Source organism: Phalacrocorax aristotelis, chromosome 9 (genome assembly GCF_949628215.1).
Source record: "Phalacrocorax aristotelis chromosome 9, bGulAri2.1, whole genome shotgun sequence".
NCBI lineage: Eukaryota > Metazoa > Chordata > Aves > Suliformes > Phalacrocoracidae > Phalacrocorax > Phalacrocorax aristotelis.
This window is the reverse complement of record NC_134284.1, coordinates 33,717,009-33,739,912: the sequence shown is the minus strand read 5'-3', so window position 1 is coordinate 33,739,912 and position 22,904 is coordinate 33,717,009. Positions and strand designations below refer to the sequence as shown.

Sequence of the window (22,904 nt, the reverse complement as noted above, 5' to 3'; positions counted from 1 at the left end):
TTTTGAAAAACCACTTTCAAAAGCTGGAATTTTTCCACTTGTGTACACTAAAAAATGAATAAAGAGGAGTTGCAGAACAGCTGCTTTTCTGGTCATATTGTGTAGACAGCACTTTTCTTGATTGCATAATACCCTAGTACTAGTTACAGCTTTCACTTGGGTGGGATGTTGATAAAGAATTAGGTAGGCTGAGCTGCTTAGCTGTCACTCTAACGAAATCTAACAGCCAGAGGTGAGGAGATCCAGCATAGGCAAAGCAGTGCTCCACAGGCTGCAGTTCAAGTGACCCTTGTCTAAGGCAGTAGGTTAAGGGAGCTAATTAAGGATGCTTTGATCTAAAGCAGGGTTTTGGCTCAGTGAGGAATAGGCTGGTTAAGCACCGCATAGCCCAGCGAACAACGTATCTTCTCCTGCTCCCCTTCAGGATCCACTGATGCTCGGTAGAGGAGGAATTTGCACAGGGTAGTACACTGAGGCAGCTCGGACTGCGCTGCCTGACCCAGAGACCTGCTGCATTTCTACAGCTGGCACTGGTGTGCATGTTTCTTACTGGTGTTTTACAAGCACAGATCATGCTTTCTCCTTCCAGCAGCTCTCGGGTGCCTGGTGAAATGTCCCAAGAGCCCTAATTTTGGCCCAGGTACTAATACACCTGTGATGAGAGGCTGCCTGTGGTTCAGGCAATTATCTGCCATACATTTGTAGTTACGTGACTAGTTTGGCTTGTAACAGGTCAAACTATTCCATCTTAATAACAATAAAACCTTTTGAGCTGAATCTTGTGTTGGTAGAGTGCCTCAGTCCTGGTGTCCCCTCAGATGGCTAATGTGTCAGGGTTATGGCTTCCATATTGTTAAAATTCCTCTTTTCAGTGCAGTCTGTTTCTTCTGTCTCGATGTGTAGACTGTCATGCTGTGATGTGATCTTAGCTTCACTTCAAGCACTGTGTCCTGGTTCATGTTCCACACTCCATAGCTGTCTTCTGAGAATCGCACTGCAAGCGTTGGCCTAGAGGGTCTGGTAGCCATGAGAATGGGAAAAGTAATAGTCTGGTAGACTGCAGCAATATTTTGCTGCTCAAGTGATGCCAGACAGCAGCTGAAGAGGTTGCCGTTATTTAGATAAGCCGTTAGGTTTTAATTATTCTCAGTAATCTGATTGTAGGCAGTCAGGGGAGTTACTTGAGGGCTGTTTTCTGCTGCCCTGTGGTACATGATGGGAAATTGCACATTGTCTTTATTGATCCACAGAGTAAAACCTTACTGTTGATCAAGTAATGCTTGAATAGAGAGTCCTTGGAGTTTGCTGTTTCCTTTCAAATGTGTTTTCCTGGCTTTTGTAGAACACTGCCAAGGATGTGGAACCTGAAAAGGAAAAGATAATGCCTGGACAACAAGATTATCTTGAGGCCCCTCCTTGAATGCTGATAACATGTATTATCTTGGGCAAATCACTTAGCGCCTTTTTTTTTTAATCTCAATCTTCCCCTCTGTAAAATGGGATAGTAGCACTGCATGACCTCACTGAGGCAACCAGAGCAAGGAATGTGAGAAGCTTAGAATGGCAGTTGTTAGTAACACCTTAGTCAGTGGGATCTGAAATAGGGAAAAGGGAGGGCAGAGGCCTTTGTTTTCTTGGTCACGGTACCGTTTATAACCTGTGAGGACTGAATCCATTGGGTTAGTGCTGATTTCCTCTGAAAATGAGGGAGATTCACAGTTTGTAAAAAAGCTGCCACCTTTTTCCTTCTTCCACTGAGATACTGTTGTCAGTCCTTCTCTTCAAAGAAAAATGTGAGAATGTTGGTGATTTGTTTCTGGAAAAACTGTAGAATACAAACTGGAGATCTTTTTTGAAGATCTTTTTTGAAGATTGCAAACCCAGAAGAGCTTCTTGTTTTATGTTTTCCAAGGTTATAATCAAGCAGAAGCATGAGCAGACATTTATCAGAAGTGAGGCACACATGGAAAAATGTGGGGAGACTATACAAGGGTCAGTAAAGAAATTCAGAATGCATTGAAGAGCAGTGTTCAGGCTGTCTAAATTCTAATTTTCTTGACATTTTCCATAATAAAATGAAAATTACCATGTTTTCGTGCGTATAACTTAGGAATTAATAAGTGGTTTAAATCCCCAGGCACATACTCTATTTCCCCTCCCCATGCAGACACACATCACTTGTTCACCACGCAGGTTATATGCACATTCAATGGATGCATGATGAAGTTTCATATAGGAGTAGTCCTACTCCCTGTTCTACTAGCTCTTCTCTGAAGATAACATGAAGAGTTATTTACAAGTAAGCATACTCTTTTAAGTGTGTTTGATATTATTACTTAAAGCGATAACCAGGAATATTCTTGTTTCTTGAAAGCTGGAAACAATGCAGAAATGAGTGCTGTTGTCTTCCCTGCTTCCTTATATCCTGCTCAGTTACTTGACAAACATCTCCTGCTGGATCACTTTAACAAAACGGCTTCACAACCTCCTGCTACAGGGATTTGAAACCTGCAGGTGTCCAGCTGCTTTGGAAGGTTGTCCTGGGCATCTCGTATGATTCTGTTCTTGATGTTCTGTACCTGGTTTTGGGAATAGGCTTCCCCCACCCCGCTGTACTTGTCCTGCTGTGTTGTGTGTGTGTTTTCTTGTTTTTTATTTCCTTAATGTAATTCTGTAGTGAAATTTGTGTGTGAATGCTACTATATAGCTTTGTCTTAGTGGCATACAGATCAGATTTCTTCATGAATAACAAAAAGAATGTACTAACCTGTTCCGTCTGGCATCTCCTAAAGCCTATATGCTGCAGCATCTATATGCAGCTAAAATTAAGATTTTTTTTTTTCAGAGTTTAGTAACCATTCTGTTGATTGTGCAGCAGTTGGAGTGGAACCTGTCCCTTTGTGGTTTGATTGGATGAGAATGGGTTGATTATACCTGTTTGTACCACTACAAGGAAACAGAATGTGTAGCCAGTACCCTAAATAACTACAAGTTTATACAAGAATCAGGTACATTCAATATGAAGAACTTATATTCCCCCCCCCCCCCCCCCCCCGAAGAACAGGCCTTCAGAAGATGAATGGTCCAATTCTCCCTATCATCAGAGTGAAATTCTGTTGAAGTCCAAGAATCTGCAGTTATTACATTATCTGCTGGCAGGTTATCTGGTTTTGTGTTGTCTCAGGAGTGAGCATTTTTAATGGCACTTCTCTGACTGACGGTAGACACTAGCAAATTGATTGACTGCCTGGCTTTTACACAGCTTTAACAATAACCTATAGTGTAGACAGCAGAAGCTGTCTTATGCATCAGTTGGAAGATTTATGGTTTGTTATTAAGTAACTTAGTAACTTAGGGAACTAATATTGAGTATGACATGGTTAACAAGAAAAGTCCCAAAATATAGCCTAAAATTATTAAAAAGAATAGTCTTCTGTGCTGTAGAGGAAAATGGAAGAAAAATGACTAATAAAGTAGCTTTGAATAATGGAGCTAGGTCTGTAGTGACTGCAGCCTGACTGCAACATCACATAAGCTAAAAGTTTTGGTGGGTAAGTGTTGGTAGCATCAAGTTCTTCATTTATTCCCATGGGGCTTTTCTGATGATCTTGAACACAAAATTTCAAATTGATATGGAGCATGAAGAAATTGCCGTTTTTTGAAGGGCACTTCTTAAAATAACTTCTAGTGTTGCAATGTAGCGTGATACCTGGGATGACTCTCTGGAAGGCTTTTTCAAGGGTGGGGACACATGACCAAAAGAAAAACAAACACTTAAAATACTGGACATTGTATAGACTTACTTGTGACACAAATGAGATATTTAAATAATTACTTTGCTTAAAATACTACACATCATTTCAGAGGTTTTAAAAAAACACATAAGTTTTGTATATAGACTTTAATGCTTATATCCAATCATATTTGGATTTCGTGTTGACTGGTGGGAATGATGTGAGGAAGACCAGAAGCAAGCACTTGAATGTTTTGTCATCCTTTAAGGGAAAAAAAGGCAGGTTTTTCTCTAATTGCGTCTATAAAGCTTTGAGAGACTAATCTGTTTGAGAGACTGCAACAGGCAAAAACTCATTATGAACAAATTTATTTCACGTTCATTATTGATTATCCTTTTAAGAGACTTCACATACATATAGATAATAGTCACAAGTTATGAATAAGCTTCCTGCTGCTGGCTGGTGCTGAGTCTTAGCAGGAATTGCACTGGATGGGAAATAGAAGCCTGTTAGAAATAATCCTCTAATAAGAAAAAGCTATATTCTTAAAGTTTTAGCTTAAACAAGTCAAATTATATAAATTAGAATGTCCCATATTATATTAAACAGTTTCTAAGCTCTGTCTTGGGTATTCTAGTAGTCACTTTCTGTAAAAAATCAAAGTGCATACTTTTGGCCTTTTGGTATTTCCTTGGTGCTTCTGCGGTAAGCTCATCACATGTTATGCTGTCGTGGTTTAGCGGCAGCTCAGCCCCACACAGCCGCTCGCTCACTCCCCCACCGGTAGATGGGGGAGAGAATCAGAAGGGTAACGCTCGTGGGTTGGGATAAGAACAGTTTCATAATTAAAATTAAAAGAAACAACAGTAGAAATGCAACGTAAAGGAGAACAACGAGAGGCGCAAAGCCCCGGGGGAGGGGGAAGGGAGGGGAGAGGGGGAACGAACCGCCGAAACAAACCGCACGCGCCGCAGCCGCCCGCCGACCCGACGCCCCCGCGCTGCCACTGCCCCCCCCCAATATCCTGGTCATGGTGTCACGTGGTATGGAATGAACCTGCCATTGGCCAGTCGGGGTCAGCCGCCCCCACCATGGCCCTGCCCCTCCCAGCCCCCCCCCGCCACGCGGCGCGGGAAGCTGGAAAGGCAGCCAAACCCCCCAGTGAGGAGAATTAACCCCTTCTCAGCCAACACCAGCACATATGCTCACACTGAGACCCAGGATATGGAGAAGGGAACTGGATGCGTCACTTAGGACATGAATGTGGACACATGTTTGAGTTTAACACTGCAAGTAGAACTGGAAGCAGAAGAGAATTACGGGAGAGATCCCTGTACTTGTTGCTGTTGGTTCAGTTGTGACGAGGGTTAAGTGTTGATAATATCACTTCTCTTAACTCTTAAACAACATTTCTTTACAGCTAATTTAGTTTGCAGAGATGTTTGTTAATGATGGAACCATACATGTCTTCCCATAGCTGGCTTTGAAGAACAAGAATCTAAGCCGAATGTAACTTCTTGGGGGGCGAGGTCACGTTTAGTGGGAAGGTTATTTTATATAAATGTAGATTCCTGATATTGAAGGTAGTTTCATGTGAAGAATATTCTTAATTTTCTTGTTTTGATCACGAGGTGTCTATAAAATTAATATTCTGTTCCACTCCTTGTTCCTCAGCTCCACTTTCCCAGTGATACTCAAAGTTGTTGTAACACATTTGCCTGTAGAAGTATTGATAAAGTCTTGCTGTATGTTTGGTTGTCAGTCAGATCCCTCTGTCCATTTTGTAATGAAGGTTTCTGTTCCAGATGCCTAGATATCTCCAAGTTTAGAATCAAAATTCACAGATGATAAGAAAAATATTCTTGTCTACTGATCAGCTGTGGTTTGTTTCTGCTGAAGACAGTTTTTTTTCTTTAGTCATACACATGCATGATTAGGAATAAATTTAATAATATTGTGGGTTTTACCTGAAAACTCTTCTATTCTGGAACTACAAACTCTGAAAACATGAAGGTGTGTAGCTTTTTTATTATAATGTATCAAAATAGCCATGTTCTGGGTCTAAAAAAAGTCCTTTATTTACATGGCAAATTAACTTGGAACTAGATATGTGAATAAAACTTGTCATTTCAAGCTAGCATTTTCTTAATTGGCAGAATATAGTGGTAAGTAATTTGCTGTGGTTGGATTATGAAATACCAAGGTGATAGTACTTGCATGCTGTTGGCAATACTCTAGCAAACAATTCATTGCAGCCGTGTTGGGCAAGCATGTACATCAGTTGTAGCAAGTGAAAATTTGTCTTGCCACATCAGTGATGATGTTGTGGTTTAACCCCAGCCGGCAGCTCGGCCCCATCCAGCCGCTCACTCGCTCCCTGCAGCGGGATGGGGGAGAACAGGAAGGGTAGAAGTGAGAAAACTCGGGGGTTGAGATAAAGACAGTTTAACAGGGAAAGGAAAAGCTGCGTGCGGAAGGAAAGCAAAACAAGGAATTCGTTCACCCCTTCCCCTGGGCAGGCGGGTGTTCAGCCATCCCCAGGAAAGCAGGGCTCCGTCACACGTAGTGGTGACTTGGGAAGACAAACGCCATCGCTCTGATGGTCCCCCGCCTTTCCCTCTTCTTCCCCCAGCTCTATGTGCTGAGCATGACGCCATATGGTGTGGGACGTCCGTGGGGTCAGCTGTCCCAGCTGTGTCCCCTCCCAACCCCTCGTGCCCCCCCAGCCCCTCACTGGTGGGGTGGGGTGAGGGGCAGAAAAGGCCTTGGCTCTGTGCAAGCCCTGCTCAGCAGCAACTAAAACATCCCTGTGTTATCAAGGCTGTTTCCAGCACAAATCCAAAACACAGTCCCATACTAGCTACTGTGGAGAAAATTAACTCTACCCCAGCCAAAACCAGTGCAGATCTACTTGTGCCTAGGACAAATGTGAAAATACAGATTAGTCTCTGGTTGTATCTTGCCATCCAAAAATTCAGTAGATGATAGTTTACTGATGTCATCAACATGAACTTAGCAAAATTGTGTCCATAATGCTTGATATATCTATGGCTCTTTCTAATTTTACCATTATCTTAATTTTTTTTGCAGGTTGGGAGGTCAACAGAAAGCCCCATAGACTTTGTAGTAACAGATACCATTTCTGGAAGTCAAAATAATGATGAAACCCAGATTACGCAAAGCACCATATCCCGGTTTGCATGCAGGATTGTTTGTGACAGAAGCCCACCATACACAGCAAGGATTTTTGCAGCTGGATTTGACTCTTCTAAAAATATATTTCTTGGTGTAAGTACTACTGGTGATTGTTATGTACGAGCAAGTTCTGTTTTTCATTCTCTGTTATTTTCAAGCCCCCAAATTCCCTTTTACTAGTTGATAACTTATACTGTTGTTAGACTTTATTACTCCAGTGCCCCAGCTGCAGTGTTAAGTAGAAACTGCAATTTTACGTGCCAGACTTACTACCACCCTGGGCTCACAGTCATAATTGTATTTAACAACGAAGCTCTACTTTAGTAACTGTTAGTGGATTTTCTTTAGGTTGGTTTGATATTTCTTGATACTCACTGTGAATAAGCCGCTGTCGCAGTTCTGAGTGCTGAGCACCAAGGAGCGCATCAGCTGCGTTGTGGAAAAGGATGTGCCCACTGCAGTGGTATTCCATTATGGTAGTTAGGAGTATGCTACTGACCTTTGAGGCCTTAACTCTTACCTGACTTGCAGTCAGAGGCACTCAACTGAGTTAAAAATAATAATACTTAAGATAGATGCTACCATTCTGACACAAGGTAGTCTTAAAAACGCCTTTTTTTTTTAAGTAAGTCTAAGTCTAAACACTGCTGGCTGGTGAAGAAATGTTGAGTTTTAGACAGTGCTAGTAGAACTTCAGTGTGTAAAACTTTAGTCCATAAACTTTTAGACAAACTCACTCTTTCCTGGGGTGGTTGTCACATGCAGGAAAAAGCAGCAAAGTGGAAAAATCCTGATGGCCACATGGATGGATTGACAACTAATGGGGTGCTGGTCATGCATCCAAAGGGAGGGTTCACTGAGGAATCTAAACCTGGAGTTTGGCGGGAAATCTCAGTCTGTGGTGATGTGTACACTCTGCGGGAAACCAGATCGGCTCAACAAAGGGGGAAGCTGGTAAGTTGAAAGTAACTGGTAATTAAAACCAAACAAGGGGTACTTGTTTTCCTGGCTTTGAACAGAGGCAGTCATAGGGTGACTGCAGAGTAATGCCGTTGTCCCTGGGTAGTAGGCACTGAAATAGTCTAAGTAGGTGTGAGTTAGAGTAGATTCTGTATTGCTATTCTGTTTCTGCTTATACAGGAGAGCACTAAGTTTTCTGCTAATGTCGCTTCTCCAACTGAAACAGCACAGAGTGTAAAAGCTAAATAAACACTGCTCTTGAATCTCCATCTCTGAAATGTTCTCCTGGGACATGGGGACACCTGGAAGTTACTGCGTGGGGAGCTGTCTTTTGCAGTACTATCTTAAAAGGAAGAGTCCACTTGCATGCAAAACAAGCTTGGATAATGCAGCTTCTGTTTGATTTACCTGCTGCTAGGAAGATAAGAGAAGCCCTGCTAAGTGTATTCCTGTTTCATCCCATGAAGCAGGATGGGCTTTGCCTTTTACCAAAAGTGAGATTTCAGCTGCCACAGGGACCTGTGGCATGCATAGTCAGGAGAGAGGTTCCCATGAAAGAATGTGTCCACTTCTCCATAGAAGATGGAAGGGAATTCACATAGCTCACTCATTCTTTCCCCCTCCCAAGGTTTGTGGAGCCTAGGAAGGAGAACGCCACCATCACTCTTCCTTCTTCCCCTTGGCCCTCAAAGCAAAAAAAAAAAAAACAGTCAAACACCACCATGTAGAAGTAGTCCAGCGAAGTACAGGGACAGCCATGTTCCCACTCAGGCAGATGCGCCTTCCCAGAAGTCCTCTTTGTCTCTGGGTAGGTTAGATGCTGTGCTGCCTGCAGCGCTGGAAAAGCCTTTGTGGTTCACTCCTGCTCTTTGTTAGGATTCGGGATGTGAGAGGATGTTCGGGGGCATCCTTTGGCAATTGAAGATGCCCCATCACCTTTATCACCCAGCTGCTAGAATTTAAAGACTGAGAAAGGGTGTGTGCGTAGAGGGGGGATTATCCTTCTCCATGCAGAAGTTGCTTTGCTTGCAGCTACCTTGGGTTCCCAGTAGCTTGATGGTGTAACAGAGGTATCCCACACACTCGTACTGAACTGACTTTCCAGCTTTGCCATTGGCTTTGCAGAATACTGACTGCTTAAAGGAGTTAGGAAAATGGAGTTTGAATATTTTGTTCTGCTTTCGGTAGACAGCCTGCAGTACATAAATTGCTTTGTCACTTCAATGGTGGCAGGCAAACATCGCCTTGGGGACTGGGACAAATGATGTTGCAATTGTGCCCTTTGTACCTGGTTAGCAAAACACCTTTTTAGTGCTGTTGAAGCAAGGCAGTACTACAACAAATAGATTACCTTCTCTGCATCCAAAATTACTCAAATTCTTATTTAAATAAAATTACATGACACGCTGGTATTGATGTGATCCATATTCCTTGATTTGGTTCATAAAACCAAATGCACACTGTATAATTAATTGAACACGCTGCATATGAGGAAGCTTTTGCTTTGCTGTTTTTAAAGGAATTATCTGAAAAGTGCATCACATCAAGGCTTCTATCATCTCTATCTGACCCGCTGAATTTTTCTGCTGCAAGTACTTTACACTGGTGACCTTTTATCTGTAGTCTGTATTGCACCATCTAGGTGTTCTGTGCAAGGATGATCCACAGTTAATCTGTGAATTTAACCTGGATTAAAATGCAAATGCCAAATTGGTTGTCATTCATAGTACTCTTAGCAGACGCAATGATTTCATGTGACCTACTTAATGTCCAGGGAATTTGTTTTGCCCTAGTGGCATTTTCTACACACTTCCTATGTATAAAGCCAGGCAGTAGGTCTGTTTCTCCTCTTTCATTCCATAAAGAACCTTTTTAATATCTATTTATCACTACTGGACTGGTAGCAATAGCACAAATTGCTTGTATGTTTGTGATGTTAAAGAATATTTCAGCAAAGTAGAAAGTTTTTTTGGCATAATCCCTTGAAAATGTTGTAAGTACCTGCTTTTAGTCAGATCAGAGAAGCCTTTAGGCAGTGCGCGCTGGGGCTGTAGTTGCATGGAGTACCTCATTAAATAAAGAACCTAACCTAGTCGGGGTGGTTAATTGTTCGGAAGTTGAGCCTGTGTGGCTTCAGTTGCAGAACTTGTCACTTGAGAAATGCAACTGGTAATTCACTCTGCTGTAATGATAATCTGTGCAAATCCGTGTGCGTGTAGCTAGTATTGCGTTCACCATTTATCCTTCATGCATCTGTGGAAGAGTCTCACTGTTGATGAGGTACACTGTGGGAGTTCATGCTTCTGCGAAATGCTTTACACTTGCTGCAAGCCAAAACCAATGGTATCTGAGTGGCAGGACAGCTGGTCTGTCCTGGGTGGCAGTTTTTAGTCCAAAAAGGATCTTTTGCTGCGGGAGCAGCCTCTGCCAGTCTACATGGGCAAAGAACGCCAGGGGACCAATCTGCTAACGCCGCCCTTAGGGAATGGCAAGTTTCCTCTTCAGTCTATCATGACTTACCTTCAGCATGACAAAGGCACACAGAGAATCAATATTAGAGAGAAAAAGTAGCATGCTCAGAGGCAGGGTGTATTTGTGAAGAAGTTGGTGATTACTAATGTAATAAATTTCCCAGAGAATTACAGGCAGGAAGACCGTGTATATTAATTAGTATTGCCATAGCATGTAACAGTTGCAAATGTAGAGCCTCCTGTACAAGCGTGGAATAAGAGACCAATGCTTGTTATAATATTAAACATAGGATAAGAGACAAGAGAGGGTTTCAGACAAATGGGGGGCCCGAAGGAAACCAATAAGACAAAATTAGGAAGCATGGTAGGGAGGGTAGCGATTTGGTGAGAAAGACATGTTTACAGAACTAACTCATTTGTCTGTAAAAGCTCTCAGGCTGAACTGCTTATCCTTGTGTTCTACCACTAGGTAGAAAATGAGACCAACATCCTACAAGATGGCTCTCTCATTGACCTGTGTGGAGCCACCCTTCTGTGGAGAACGGCAGATGGACTGTTTCACACTCCAACTCAGAAACACATTGAAGCTCTGCGACAGGAGATAAACGCTGCTAGACCACAGTGTCCTGTTGGGTTAAACACTTTAGCATTTCCCAGCATCAACCGTAAAGATGTGGTAGAAGAGAAGCAGCCTTGGGCGTACCTCAGCTGTGGTCATGTTCACGGCTATCACAACTGGGGACATCGCAGTGACACAGAAGCCAATGAGCGGGAGTGCCCTATGTGCAGAACCATTGGCCCCTATGTGCCTCTCTGGCTTGGTTGTGAAGCGGGCTTTTATGTGGATGCTGGTCCTCCAACTCATGCTTTCACCCCTTGTGGACATGTGTGCTCTGAGAAATCTGCAAAATACTGGTCTCAAATCCCACTGCCTCATGGTACTCATGCATTTCATGCTGCCTGCCCTTTTTGTGCAACACAACTGTCTGGGGAACACAACTGCATCAAGCTAATTTTTCAGGGTCCAGTTGACTGATATCACTTTGCAATGACCACAATAACATTTTCTTTAACAATTTACTGTGAAGATTTTGCCACTAACTCTAGATTTTACCTTTTTCTATAATGTTATTAATAGGGTGGTAGAGTTGGGGATGGGGAACTGACAAGGAAATTGTTAGGGACTGTGATGGAATTGGGATACATTGATACCTGGAACTTGACAGATATCAGTGGTGTTGCATGCTCAAAAGCAGCATATTCATGAAGTCGTCTTGGTCAAATTGTAGTACATTTGTAATCCTTTTTATTAGTACCCTGAATCAGAAAAAAGGTGTCTTAATGATTTTTTTTTTTTAAGCTAAGATTTTTTTAATGGAAAGGTTTTTTCTTCTAAACTTTGACAAGCCTTTAAAACCTATTTTTCAAATCTAGAAAGAACATACAGAATGTAACTGTCTTTAATTTGCAATATAATTTAACTTGAACAGTTTCTCAAGGAGCTAATATAGAATGTGTGGACAACCATAGGTGAATGTTCACTAGACATAATTGGGTATGTAAGAGAAAAATTAGCTGCCGAAATTGTAGACTGTAACAGCTATTACAATATCTATTATAATATAACACAGCTGGCCAAAAAGGCATCAAGGATTACTTGAAACTGAGGAAATTCTGTTTCCATTGATTTCCTTTCAGTGTAGTAGATATCCACTGTTCATTATGTATGGTATATGGCTGATTTTTTTTTTTTCCTTTCTCCCCTCCCTCCCCTCCCCCATTTAACCTGCATCTGGTTTACTTTTTTTACATACTTAGTTCTGGTTTTTAAGCCAAGGTTCTCTGTCTGTGTAGTCTGGCCTTTTTGTTTCTGCTTAACTTAGCTTGCTCTAACTGCTCCTTGCATGCCCAGAACCATTGGGTTAACTGAGATGTAGTGAGCCTTTAAAAACTGCATTAATGAAGGGGTAGTGCCGCAGCAAGGCAGAAGGTTTAGGTACAACTTAAACAGAACTTATTTACATAGGCCTGAATTCGGGAAAGCACTTAGCTCGTGTTTAAATATAAGCCCATGGATGGGACTGTTTAGATTCTCAAGTGCTTCAATGGATTGTGGTTATACGCTGTTATGTTTTGAAATTAAAACAGTAATTAAAAATAAGTTATTTTTTTAAGCTCACTTACTAGTCAAAACGCTGTAAGGAGAGCATTGTTCCTAGTTCAGCTGAGCATTTTTATTCAGTTTTCAACTTGCTGCCATCTGTCACCTTTTTTGCAGACTGAGATGTGTTTGTATCTGGTTTTTTTCCAAATGTTTGCAAATCAAACAACATTCAAATGTAATCAGATATACGTACCAGGGTGGTACATCTGAAGTGGATCACTTGAAATTCCTGACTTAAGAGAGCTGATAAATGTTTACTATGGAAATAATTAAATCAGAATTTCATGAGAGGTACCCCACCCACTGTTAGTTTCATTACTTACAGAATGATAACTCTTTGATTTGTTGGGGGGGGGTTTTTTCTTCTCTTGCTTTCTGTGCTCTTGGTATCTGAGGTATCAATCTATCCAGGTTTTAAAAAAAGAAAAAATTTGGGAGAAAATAATAACATCTCTAGATGAAATCGATCATTCAAGCTCAGTTCTGTTTAATCAATTATAGCTTTTTGCTATATTTTTGCCCTTTGTATAAATATATAATTTATATGATTTTAATATATTCTGTATATATATACTTGAATTGGCCTGTTCATATTTTGGTTGTAAAATTGTTTTATAGTTAACCTTATAAACATTTTACGTGTCCCTTGCCAATGGTGACGGGACGTACTTTGTCTGCTGCTGGTTTTAATATAATTTTTTGCTGTAAAAATGTCCAGCATTTTAATAATTTTAAAATAGCTTTAATGTTCTTTTTACGCTTTTGCTTTTTAAAACAAAAAAATTTCTGCAGCATTTTCTCTAAAAAATCCCAAACTGTACAGCTTTTGTCCCACTCAGTGATTGGAAATAGGATGAATCTTGTTAACGTAAAACTGTATGCTTCCTCCTAGTGCCTTTGCAATGAGATCCTCTTGTGATTCCGTATTCCAAGTCCTTACTCCCACAAGACAAGCTTGTGGCTAATCTTCATTGAGAACGGCAGCCCAACCAGTCTGGGGAGAAACGCCTTTGGCCTTCAATTCCTTGTCATGGTTTCCATCATAAACATGAAGGTGCCTCTTCCTTGTTTAATTCAGTACAAGTTCCTCAGGTCCCATACGCATACTGCAGCATTATTTCTATTTAGTAAATACCTCATCTGTGAGAGGCAGTCTCACCTCCACCTCCTTCGTAGTGGACTCTGTGAAATATTTAACTTTGTTTCTCACAAGAGATGCTATGGAAACACACTCCCAGGGAATGTTCCCTGTTGCATTACGGCTGTGAGCTGTGTGTTAAGGCTGGTGGCCAGAGGTCTTGAGTGCTGTGTACGGCAGCTTCGCAGGTCTGGGTGGCAACTGCTTTACTGAGCTGAGCTGATCAGGGCATGTGTGCCTAGTGTCCCTCTGAGCGTAAACGGATTGGGAGCACGCAGGTTCCCAGGCATCTCCGTTACTGAGCTGCTTTACTTCCTTCCTTCACTGTTGCAGTTCAATTGCTGCTTTACAGCTTCGTGTAGCTACACCCTGTGCAAAGTGAATGTACAGCGTTAGAGGAATCCTCACTGGAAGCACTAGCACACCATCATCTGCATGGGTGTGTTTGGCTTGCACAAAGTTGAAGACCAGCTAATGGCTTGTATCCAAGGGAAGTGTCTGTTTGAAAAGACTGTGTTTTGAGCAAGGCTTTTGTTTCTTTCACTGTCAGCAATTCTGTATAAGACAAGAAATACTGCAGGAAGGAAAACTCTCCTCTTATCTGGGAAACAAACTTCCACAGTTCCTTCGCATGGATCTAGCTACTTTGCCATTAACCAGTATTCAAATCTAGGGCGAGTCCCACAGAGCTTCATTTACTGGGAAGGCAGAAGAGTTTGTAGCATTATTTATCCCAAACACTACTGCCACATCTGCTGCTCTGATCAAACGATGGGCCATGTGGCTGCTTAACCCTTTTCTCCTTCCCTCATCTCAGTAAACACATACCTTCACTGTCTGGTAACTTGGTAGGGGAAAGTTTTTTCTGGATAAGTAAGACCGGTTCTGTTTGGAGTGAGTAAACTTAAGAAGCACCCTCAAACTTTGTTTTGAAAGTTTATTTCATGGTTTTAGCGTTATGATATTTCTTGCATAACATTTCAAATGCTGGCAATGTATTCTGTAAGGATTTTTTTTCACCTGTTGCTGTTGATTCTATTTGAATGCTTCAAAACCGGATTTGAGTGCATAACTTATAGCTAAAAGTATTTTTCTAGTCTGATGTTAAAAAAAAAAAAAAAAAGTCTGTCATATCCATGCATACTGGAGCTGTAACACTTTCTGTTTTCCTGGCAGCTTCTTTGATCGAGTGCTGAAGTCTTGATGACTGGGTGGTAAGCGTTGCTCTGATTTCAATCGTGGTCCAAGTTGTACAAAAGAGTTAGCATGATACTGTGCTTTAATCATGAATTTTTTCAAGTGTGGTCACTTTGTGCCTCAGGGTACACTAAGAGTACTGTACAGGTAGAGTAATTAAGGCAGTTTGTTTCTTTGTGAGGGTGGGAATGGGGCTCAGAAGAGACAAATGACATTGTCGGGCTGGCTCCAGCAGGGACAGACCCACCTTGAAGTAAGGGCGTGCTGGGAACCGATCAGGAATGTGATTCTAGCTGTTCCCAGTGTCAGACCTGGTTTATGCTCTGAAAAGGATTCTCCTCAGTTTGTTAGGAAGCTCCGGGGTTTTATTGGCAGTTCCTCAAATTTGAGGGTTGTGCTCCAGAGCCCAACAGGGGAGCAGAGGTGCTGAGTGTAGCATTGCGAGAAACTGCAGTAGTCACTGAATAGGACTCCCTTATTTTTTAACCCCACACACCACCCAAAAGAAAGGGGGTTTGACTGGGTAACTCTCCCCTTAGTGCTTGTACAGTAGCTGATTGCTTTGCCCACCATTTTTTTCATTCTTCTGGAAGTAGCAGCAAGCATCTCCAAGGCTGCCATGTTTCTGTTCATCCAGCGCATGGTCCTGAGACTTCTGGGGTCAGGGAACTGTTCGTAGTGATCCAGCCATCAGGAGAACTGATGGAGGCATTTAAATGCATTTTTAGTGTGGTAGGAAAACTGACCTGGCTTGGCTCCTGCTCTTGCTTAAAGCTGCGCTGCAAAAATACGCTTTTGAAATGAGCTGTGCTTGTCTGTTCTTTGCAAAGGAGCGCTCTGTCACGGGTGGTTCAGCCTTGGCTTCCCCGAGACTGTTAACGTGCCGCATTGGATGCGAAGTGGAATCGACAAGTAGAGCTGTTGATCAGAACAGGTAGGAGCAGAAGTCTGTTAGGTGCTTGAGCCAAATAGGTGAGGAGAGCCCAGCTAGTCTGTAGTACTCTGGCCAAGGATTCCGCCTTATTTGCTCAGTTTTTAGCCTCTTGTGAGTTCTTGGCTCCTCTCATTTTCTATTTATCCATGTAGTTGCAGCTAAACAAGTAAACATAGCTTGGAAAGAAAACAAACAAGGAAGAGGATTAAAAAGATTCCTTCAGGCTTGCTTATCTCTTCAAGGAAAATATAAATTGGAGTTGCAAATGTCTTTCACAGATTTTTCTCATTCTGATTTTTATAAGAGCTCTTCACACTTGGTGTTGTGAATTAAAAGGAAAAACTTAGAAGGTAAGGCTGGGTTTTTGGGGGGCAGGGGGTGGAGAGGGGATAGTTTCTAGGATGAAGTCACAGTAGTTCTGCAGGCCCTGTGCAAACCGTGTCCCACTGACAGCAGCAGACACGTCGGGCGTGAACAGTAGCGTCAGCCTGGACAGGCTGTAAAGACAGAGCTTTACTTTCTGCGTTGATCAGAGTTTTAATTTATTGGCAGTGGAACAGAAATAGGAGTTGCTTGGACAACCAAACTACAGATGAGACCGGTGGCTGTCAAGAGTTCCTTCTAATGGGCTGAATTTATACTTTCCTGGGGGCAAACCAGTCTTCGAGCCCGCTGGAGCTCCCTTCCGTGAGTGTCCTGGTGATCAGGGATGGGTGTCGCTTTCCTCTAGGACCGACTCCGTGATGGAGAGCCCCGGGAGGCTCCTTCGCGTGGCACAACCATAGGGAAAAGTCTCGTACGATGGAGAAGTGATGTTTACCTTTAAACAGTGATAGCTGTTAAAACTTCTGGGTATATTTGTAAAATTGGTCTTTTATGCACCGTGTGAAATGGACTGAAATTTCTTTGCTGTTGTACCTGTGGAAGTACAAGCCATTTTACAGGAAAGGAAAAAAGAAAAATTAAAATATTATCTCAGTATTGTCACTGACTCCTTCAGGTTTTTTCCCTGCTGGCTGGTTGTCAGCGTTTCACTTTGATTCGCAAAAACATATAAATAACTTCCAAAATAAACAGTTTCTCTTACCCTTTTATCCCCTTCCTTCTACTCCTCAACAAACAAAAACCTAAGCTTTTGAGGATTCTTAAGTATTCGAGGTAGTGGAGTGCATTCAGCTGTGAGTGCCCTGAAATTTCAGTTAATTCACCTCCCTGATTTTTAAATTGAACTGTTTGTTTTCAATGCCAACTGCCTTCTTGCGGTGTTAACATAATTGCTAAATAAAAGCAATTTCCAGGAATAATATGCTTTCTGACTCTTAAAATTAATTTCCATAATGGTAATTCAGCGTTCTGTTTGCATCCGTGCATTTGTCCCTTTTTGTATTCAGTTCCTGTGAGTACATAAGCTTTTATTTTTTTTTTAAGTGAGCTAAAATTAATTGTCTTTTTTGGTAAGTAGTATTAAAAAGAAATGTTGGTGTGAGCATAGGAAAGGGAAATAAGGATATCTGCAACTTCCTGTCGATGTGGCCGTCTGCCAGCTGGCTATTGGGCTTCCTTGTCACTGAAGAGTGCTAAATACTTCCCAGGGAGATGCTCCCGGGCGAATGGGAGAAGCTTTGGATTATTTGTGTGTGACTGTGTTCCCCTCCCAACAGAAGAGCAAAACCGCTTTCCTCTGGGACCGTCGCTGCCGGTGCAGGGACCAGCTTCGACTCGGGCCACCTTAAATGCGCTCAGAGTGGCGCTGGATGGATGCGGTCACACTGGTCTCCGGCAAGGTGCGTTTCCAAGTAGGGATTCTCTGCTTGAAGAAGAGCAGTGCCTGGGTTAAGAACAGCCGCTCACGCCTGCCCAAAAGCAGGGATGATCCCAGTTTGTTTAAAACAGTTGGAGGCGACCTAAGAGAAGTAGTTCTGCTGGGGGCTTTGGTGGGGGAGAGGCTTCCGCTAATCCCTACAGGAGATGGGCATCGGGGCAGGAACGGGGAACGTTCAGAGCTGAGGCGGTTGGTGGTGTCCCGCGAAGGCCCGGGAAGAGCAGCCTCACCGCTCAGACCCTGAAGCAGCCCCGTAGCACCCCTCAGCAGTGACCTTTGGTGGGCTTGTTACACAAATGGTGGATTTTGTATCAGTTCTACCAGGCAACACCACAAATTTGTTTTTTTAATTTAAACCTCCACCCTTCAGTCTGTTCTCAGTTCATTTTATACAAGACAACAGGACCAAACGCCATCCTAATGATTCTGTTTCCCTTGTTCCTTTTCTCCTTATTCTTCCAATATCTGATCAAAGATGCTGTGGTCTTTTTTCACCCCCTGCTGAAGAGAGCGTGTATTCCTGTCCCCGTACTACCCGGCTGTAGAACTACTTCTTACTGCAGTGTGTGAAGTGATCTTTGTGAGAGGTCTCCAGAGCATGTGAGACTCCTGCTTTCCTTTCCCTCTCAGGGTGTCGCTGTATGGATGCATATTTTTAGGAGGAACTTAAGAAATCTCTTTCATGTAAAACTAAGGCAGAGCAAAGGGTGACATAGGTGTCTGAGCCCAATATTTCTTTTTAACTCACTGAAAACTCATGGCTGAAGGCAGGCTCATCGTGAGGAAATACTTAACAGCAGCAGGGAATTTGGTAGAACCCCAATTACATCAGTGCTTAAAATTATATATATGCATGTATGTAATTATATATGTAAAGAAATACCTTTTGTGGAGTATTTGCCTCAAATGCCATATTCTTAAAACTCGAGCTGAAGCAGAGGCAGGGGCCCTGGGAAGCAGAGGCAGGGCACTGGTCTTGGAACTGGGCAGGGAATTGGCTGCTTAGGGTAGAAATTGTCCTCTGCCAGAGCAGCAGAGGATGGTGGGGAAGGGAAGAAAAGGCTATACTTAAGTCTAAAACTAAACTTGGGCTCCCTCAGATTACGGTGGGGCGCTGGGGTGCTGTTGCTGCCCTTTCTAGAGGAGCAACTCTGACCCCCTCCTCATTCTGGGGTTAAACTGTGGAGTGTGGATGGGGCTGTGGTGGGTGTGGGGCAGGCTGAGCCCACCGACCAGCAAAGGGCCGCTGGTGGCGTTCATCACGGATGGTTTCGCTGTGGTCCTTCTGTGCGTCGCCTTGCGAAGGCGAGGGAGCTGTGCCGCAGGCAGCTCCCAGGCTGCTGACACCCAGCTGCGGCTCTGCGAGCCGCTGCCCAGCCAGGTGCCTTAGCAAGGAGAGGAGCCTGGGCCGGGCCTCGGCCTTGAGGGCCGTGTGGGATTTGGGCCAAATTGCCTGTCAAGCTAAGACCACAAATCCAGCTCAGCGGGCTGGGGAGAGCAATGAGTAACAGCTGGCTAATCTCAGGTCTGTGGCGCATCCCCTCCCCTCTTTACTTCTCTCTGATTAGATAGAAGTGAGGAGCAAGGGAAGGGGTGGAGGAAGGGGGAATGGGGCCAGAGTAATTCCCCGATGAGAGGGTCCAGGCAAGGACTGGGCTGAGCTTTTGTCCAAGCAGTGGCTGTACAAAGGGGAGTCTCTTCCCGCATTAGGTGGGATTCAGCAAGCCCTGCCTGTGTGGGTTCCAGAAGGCTGGTGTGTCCCCAGCCCTGGGCTCGCCTCTATCCTGCTTCACAGTCCTGGGAAAACTGCTTTTCTGCTTCTCCCCCACGTACACACGCATTTTCTTGTCCTGTTTGGGAACCTTGACCTCCGCTGAAATCTTCAGGTCCACGTAAAAAGGTGTGTAGAGTGCTGCCACAGCCCTGCTGCGCTGCGGGGGCTGTGTGGGCACCTCAAGCCGAAAAATGAACGGGGCCCAGGGGAAGGCAGCACGTCAAGGGGGAGGGCAGGTCTGGTGTCTGGCTTTCCCCTGCTGAACCCTTGGCTTGGACGCTTTGCATTTCCCCTTTCCTAGCTAAAGAAAAGCTACCCAGCTCTGCTTGGAGGGTTAAAGCAATGATTTGAAGGTTTTGTGAAAGTAGTCTGGCTTCTGACAAAACGGTTTCATCCCCCCTCCCTGCAAACAGAAAATAAATTCTTTTCTTTAATGGGAGTGTTCCCTGCAGAAACCCATGTCTTCCTTCACCTGTCTCTTCTTCCTCACCCTCCATGGGCTCCCAGGAGCGCTGTCCCTGCGGTAAGGTTTGTTTTCTGCCTCCCCTCCCTTCCCATCAGGATAAACCACCGCAGTCTCCTGGCTGCGCCCTTCAGATCAAGATCCTTCTGCCTTTGCCTTGGCTGGGGAAAGCGGTTCTGGCACGGAGAGTCGGCCCCTCCTCGGGAGGAGAGCCAGGAGGGTCACTTCGAGCCAGATCAGGAGCGGCTGGGGATTTGAGTGCATGTAACTGAGCAAGTCTAGACAGCCAGGAGCCTCCAGCGGGGAGAACAGGGAGTTTTACGGGCGGTCCCTGACGTACGAGGAGAAATCTTTCCTCCCCGACACACGTGTGGGCCAGATGTTCTGCCTCGCCACGGCTGCGGTGATCCACAGCCCCCGCGCCTCCCCAAGGTGAGGTTCCCCAGGCAGGGACGTGCATGTGTGCAGCACATGCAGAAAGGGCTCGGGCGCGTGTGGAGCGGCAGGGGCCTGCTGCCTGGGCAGACAGGCAAGGGACACGCGGGGAACCTGAGAAACCTCAGGTTTGGTCTGTCCGTGCAGGGTTTAACTGGGCAGCAGGAGGTCTGGTGTGTCCTGGGTAGGGCGGACTTGCTGCAAGCCATCGGGTCAGAAAGTGCATGCCAAGCAGCTCTCTGCACGGGACTTCCAGCATACGGAAGCACACAAATATCCAAACCTATTTTTTTCCCTTGGATAGAATTTCCAGGTGGAGGAAGAGGAGATTTAATATAAAATTTAAATAATTCATAGCCCTACAGTCAAGAGGCCTCAGTGGATGCCTGTTGGATTTAAGGCAAAGGAGCAACTTGCTTGTCTTCAGCCGAAGCATTGTCTCGTCCAGTTTCCAGGAGAGGTAATGTTTTGTTGGTCTTTGCTCACAAACGCAATGCTGCACTGCTGTAGATTGCTTTAAATAGAAAAAAATATCTGATCTGGATAAAAGTTTTCCCCACTTGGAAAACCTCAACCAGTTTGGTCTGAATAAACTCTGCAATGAGCGTAATCACTCCTCCATCCACTCACAAAGAGATGTGGTGGGAGGGGGTTGTTCTGCAGCAGCTCTCAGCGTTTTAAACTTTGTCCTGAGCAACAAAATCAATTAAAATACTGGAAAACATCTTTAAGGTGACATTTCCAGAAATATTCAGAGGTTCAAGCCAATGACCTCACAGTTCTGGTTACTGGAAACACCACGTGCGCCAGCGAATACACCAGAAATTTCCTCGAAAGCCTGAAGTCTTTTCAAGTGACTCATGATGCCAGACTGCCTGGGAAGAGAACCCAGACGCTGTTTGTGGATTTGAAGGACTTGGCATATTTTGTATCCAAGGCCTGCAATTAATAATCACAGAGCCTGCAAGGAAACAGGGCCACGGCCCCTCATCTCAGCAAATGTAGACCAATGCCCTGCAGAGGCTGGTGAAACTCCTGCGCTGCACTTCTCTGGATCTGGCTTCTGGGGTTTTTTAAGGAAAGTTTTTTGGAAACAGATTTGGGGTTTTGGCAGGAGTTCTCCGAAATACGGCTGTGTTTAGCCTGGGAGGATAAAGCATCATTGTCACTGTGTGTACGGCAGCCCTGTCTGTGTCTGGATCTCCTGTGCTCTACAAGCAAGGATCAAAAGCAACCCAGTCCTGCCCTTCTGAACTGAAGACATGCTCACACTGATGGATTTCTCTGGGAAAAAAAAAAACAAACCAAATATCTTAGTTTTGAAGCAAAGAATAAATTTGCAATGGGAAGCCGGAGTAGCCGATGGATGCTGTAGCCCAGCGTTCGCTCTGCCAGGCCTGCCCGAAGCACAGGATTCCTTCGGGACCCCGAGCTGCACAGCACCAAGCAGCACTAATAGCTCCAGCCCCGGGGCTTGTATAAACTCTTCTTTCAAGAGGGATGTGATGAGGGTTGAAATCTCACATCTTCACCTGCTGGTGAAGCTGTACTGGGGTATAACAGGGCTGGCTCGTGTGTCTCAAAGGTTTAAGTGCTTTTTCTACTAAATCAGCAGTTTCTGCTGTGTTTTTGTTCCTGTTGACAGAGTATTGCTGTAGGATTATGCACCGATGTTGAGCTGCCTCCTTCTTTCCTTTTGAGCTGTCCTGAGGCCCTGCGGGGTGTAAACCCAAAGCACCATCACCCTCAAGCTATTGCTCTCTATGTTTCTGGTGATCTACTGGTTTCCCCAAAAAAACAACCTGCGGGCTGTGTCGAAGGGCCGTACGGAAAGGGAAGGGCAGTAACTGTCCCGGCGCTGGTGGCCGGGCACGGCCGGGTGCTGCAGGTGGAGGGAGTGAGGGGAGATGGACACACGCATGGGAGCCCAGGTGGGATGAGGCACCATCATCAGGTTTTTGCTGGGGTTTCGGTGGCTCTAGAGGTTTGTGGGGCAGAGCACGTTTAGACAATGCCTTGGTGTGTCCGAAAGCAGATGGATGAGGAGATGGCTGCTGAGAGCCTATGCTACGTACGATGCTGCGCGTTCCTGCTGTGGTGGTGCTCCCCAAACCTCCCTCCTCAGAGTACCACTTGGGACCCCAGCGCTGGGGGGATCAGGGCTTAGGGGCTGCCTTGGATGCACAGGTCCAAGACACGAGGAATCAAAAACCCAGCCTAGGCTGCTGGATGCCAGCGTGGTTTGAGCTGGCGTCCGACCAATCCCTCTCTCCCAAGATTGTGTCTCATCATTTTTGAGCCATTTGGAGAGGAATATCCCTGAATTTCCCTTGGAGGCTGTCCTGCTGTTACTCAACCCTCCCCACGAATGATGTGTACCTCCTGATTTCATCAAGTCTGGCCCTGCTTTTCAACCATCCTCTTTCAAAACAGGTTACAAGGCCTTTAACTTTCAGGTTTTTCTTCTTGTTCAGGTGCACGGACATAGTCAAGCCACTGTCAGTCTTCTTTCCCATAAGCTTAAGCAGGATGAGATCCTTATAAGCCTTTCTACGTTGTATTTTCTCTGGCTTTAAAACCATTTTTGTGCTTTTCTGTGCTTTTTGAAGTTTCTCTG

The 22,904-nt window shown here is 44.3% G+C and overlaps 1 protein-coding gene across 2 annotated transcripts in view; it reads left to right on the top strand.

Moving 5' to 3' along the window:
- PELI2 (pellino E3 ubiquitin protein ligase family member 2) overlaps positions 1 to 16,777 on the top strand; it is an 80,852-nt gene extending 64,075 nt beyond the window's left edge. For both annotated transcript variants that reach the window (XM_075104249.1, XM_075104250.1), the window contains exons 4-6: positions 6,825 to 7,022; positions 7,695 to 7,883; positions 10,830 to 16,777. In XM_075104249.1, coding sequence (XP_074960350.1) covers positions 6,825 to 7,022; positions 7,695 to 7,883; positions 10,830 to 11,396 — 954 coding nt within the window. In that variant the 3' untranslated portion in view covers positions 11,397 to 16,777. The remainder of the gene's footprint in view (positions 1 to 6,824; positions 7,023 to 7,694; positions 7,884 to 10,829) is intronic.
- Positions 16,778 to 22,904: the final 6,127 nt, after the last annotated feature.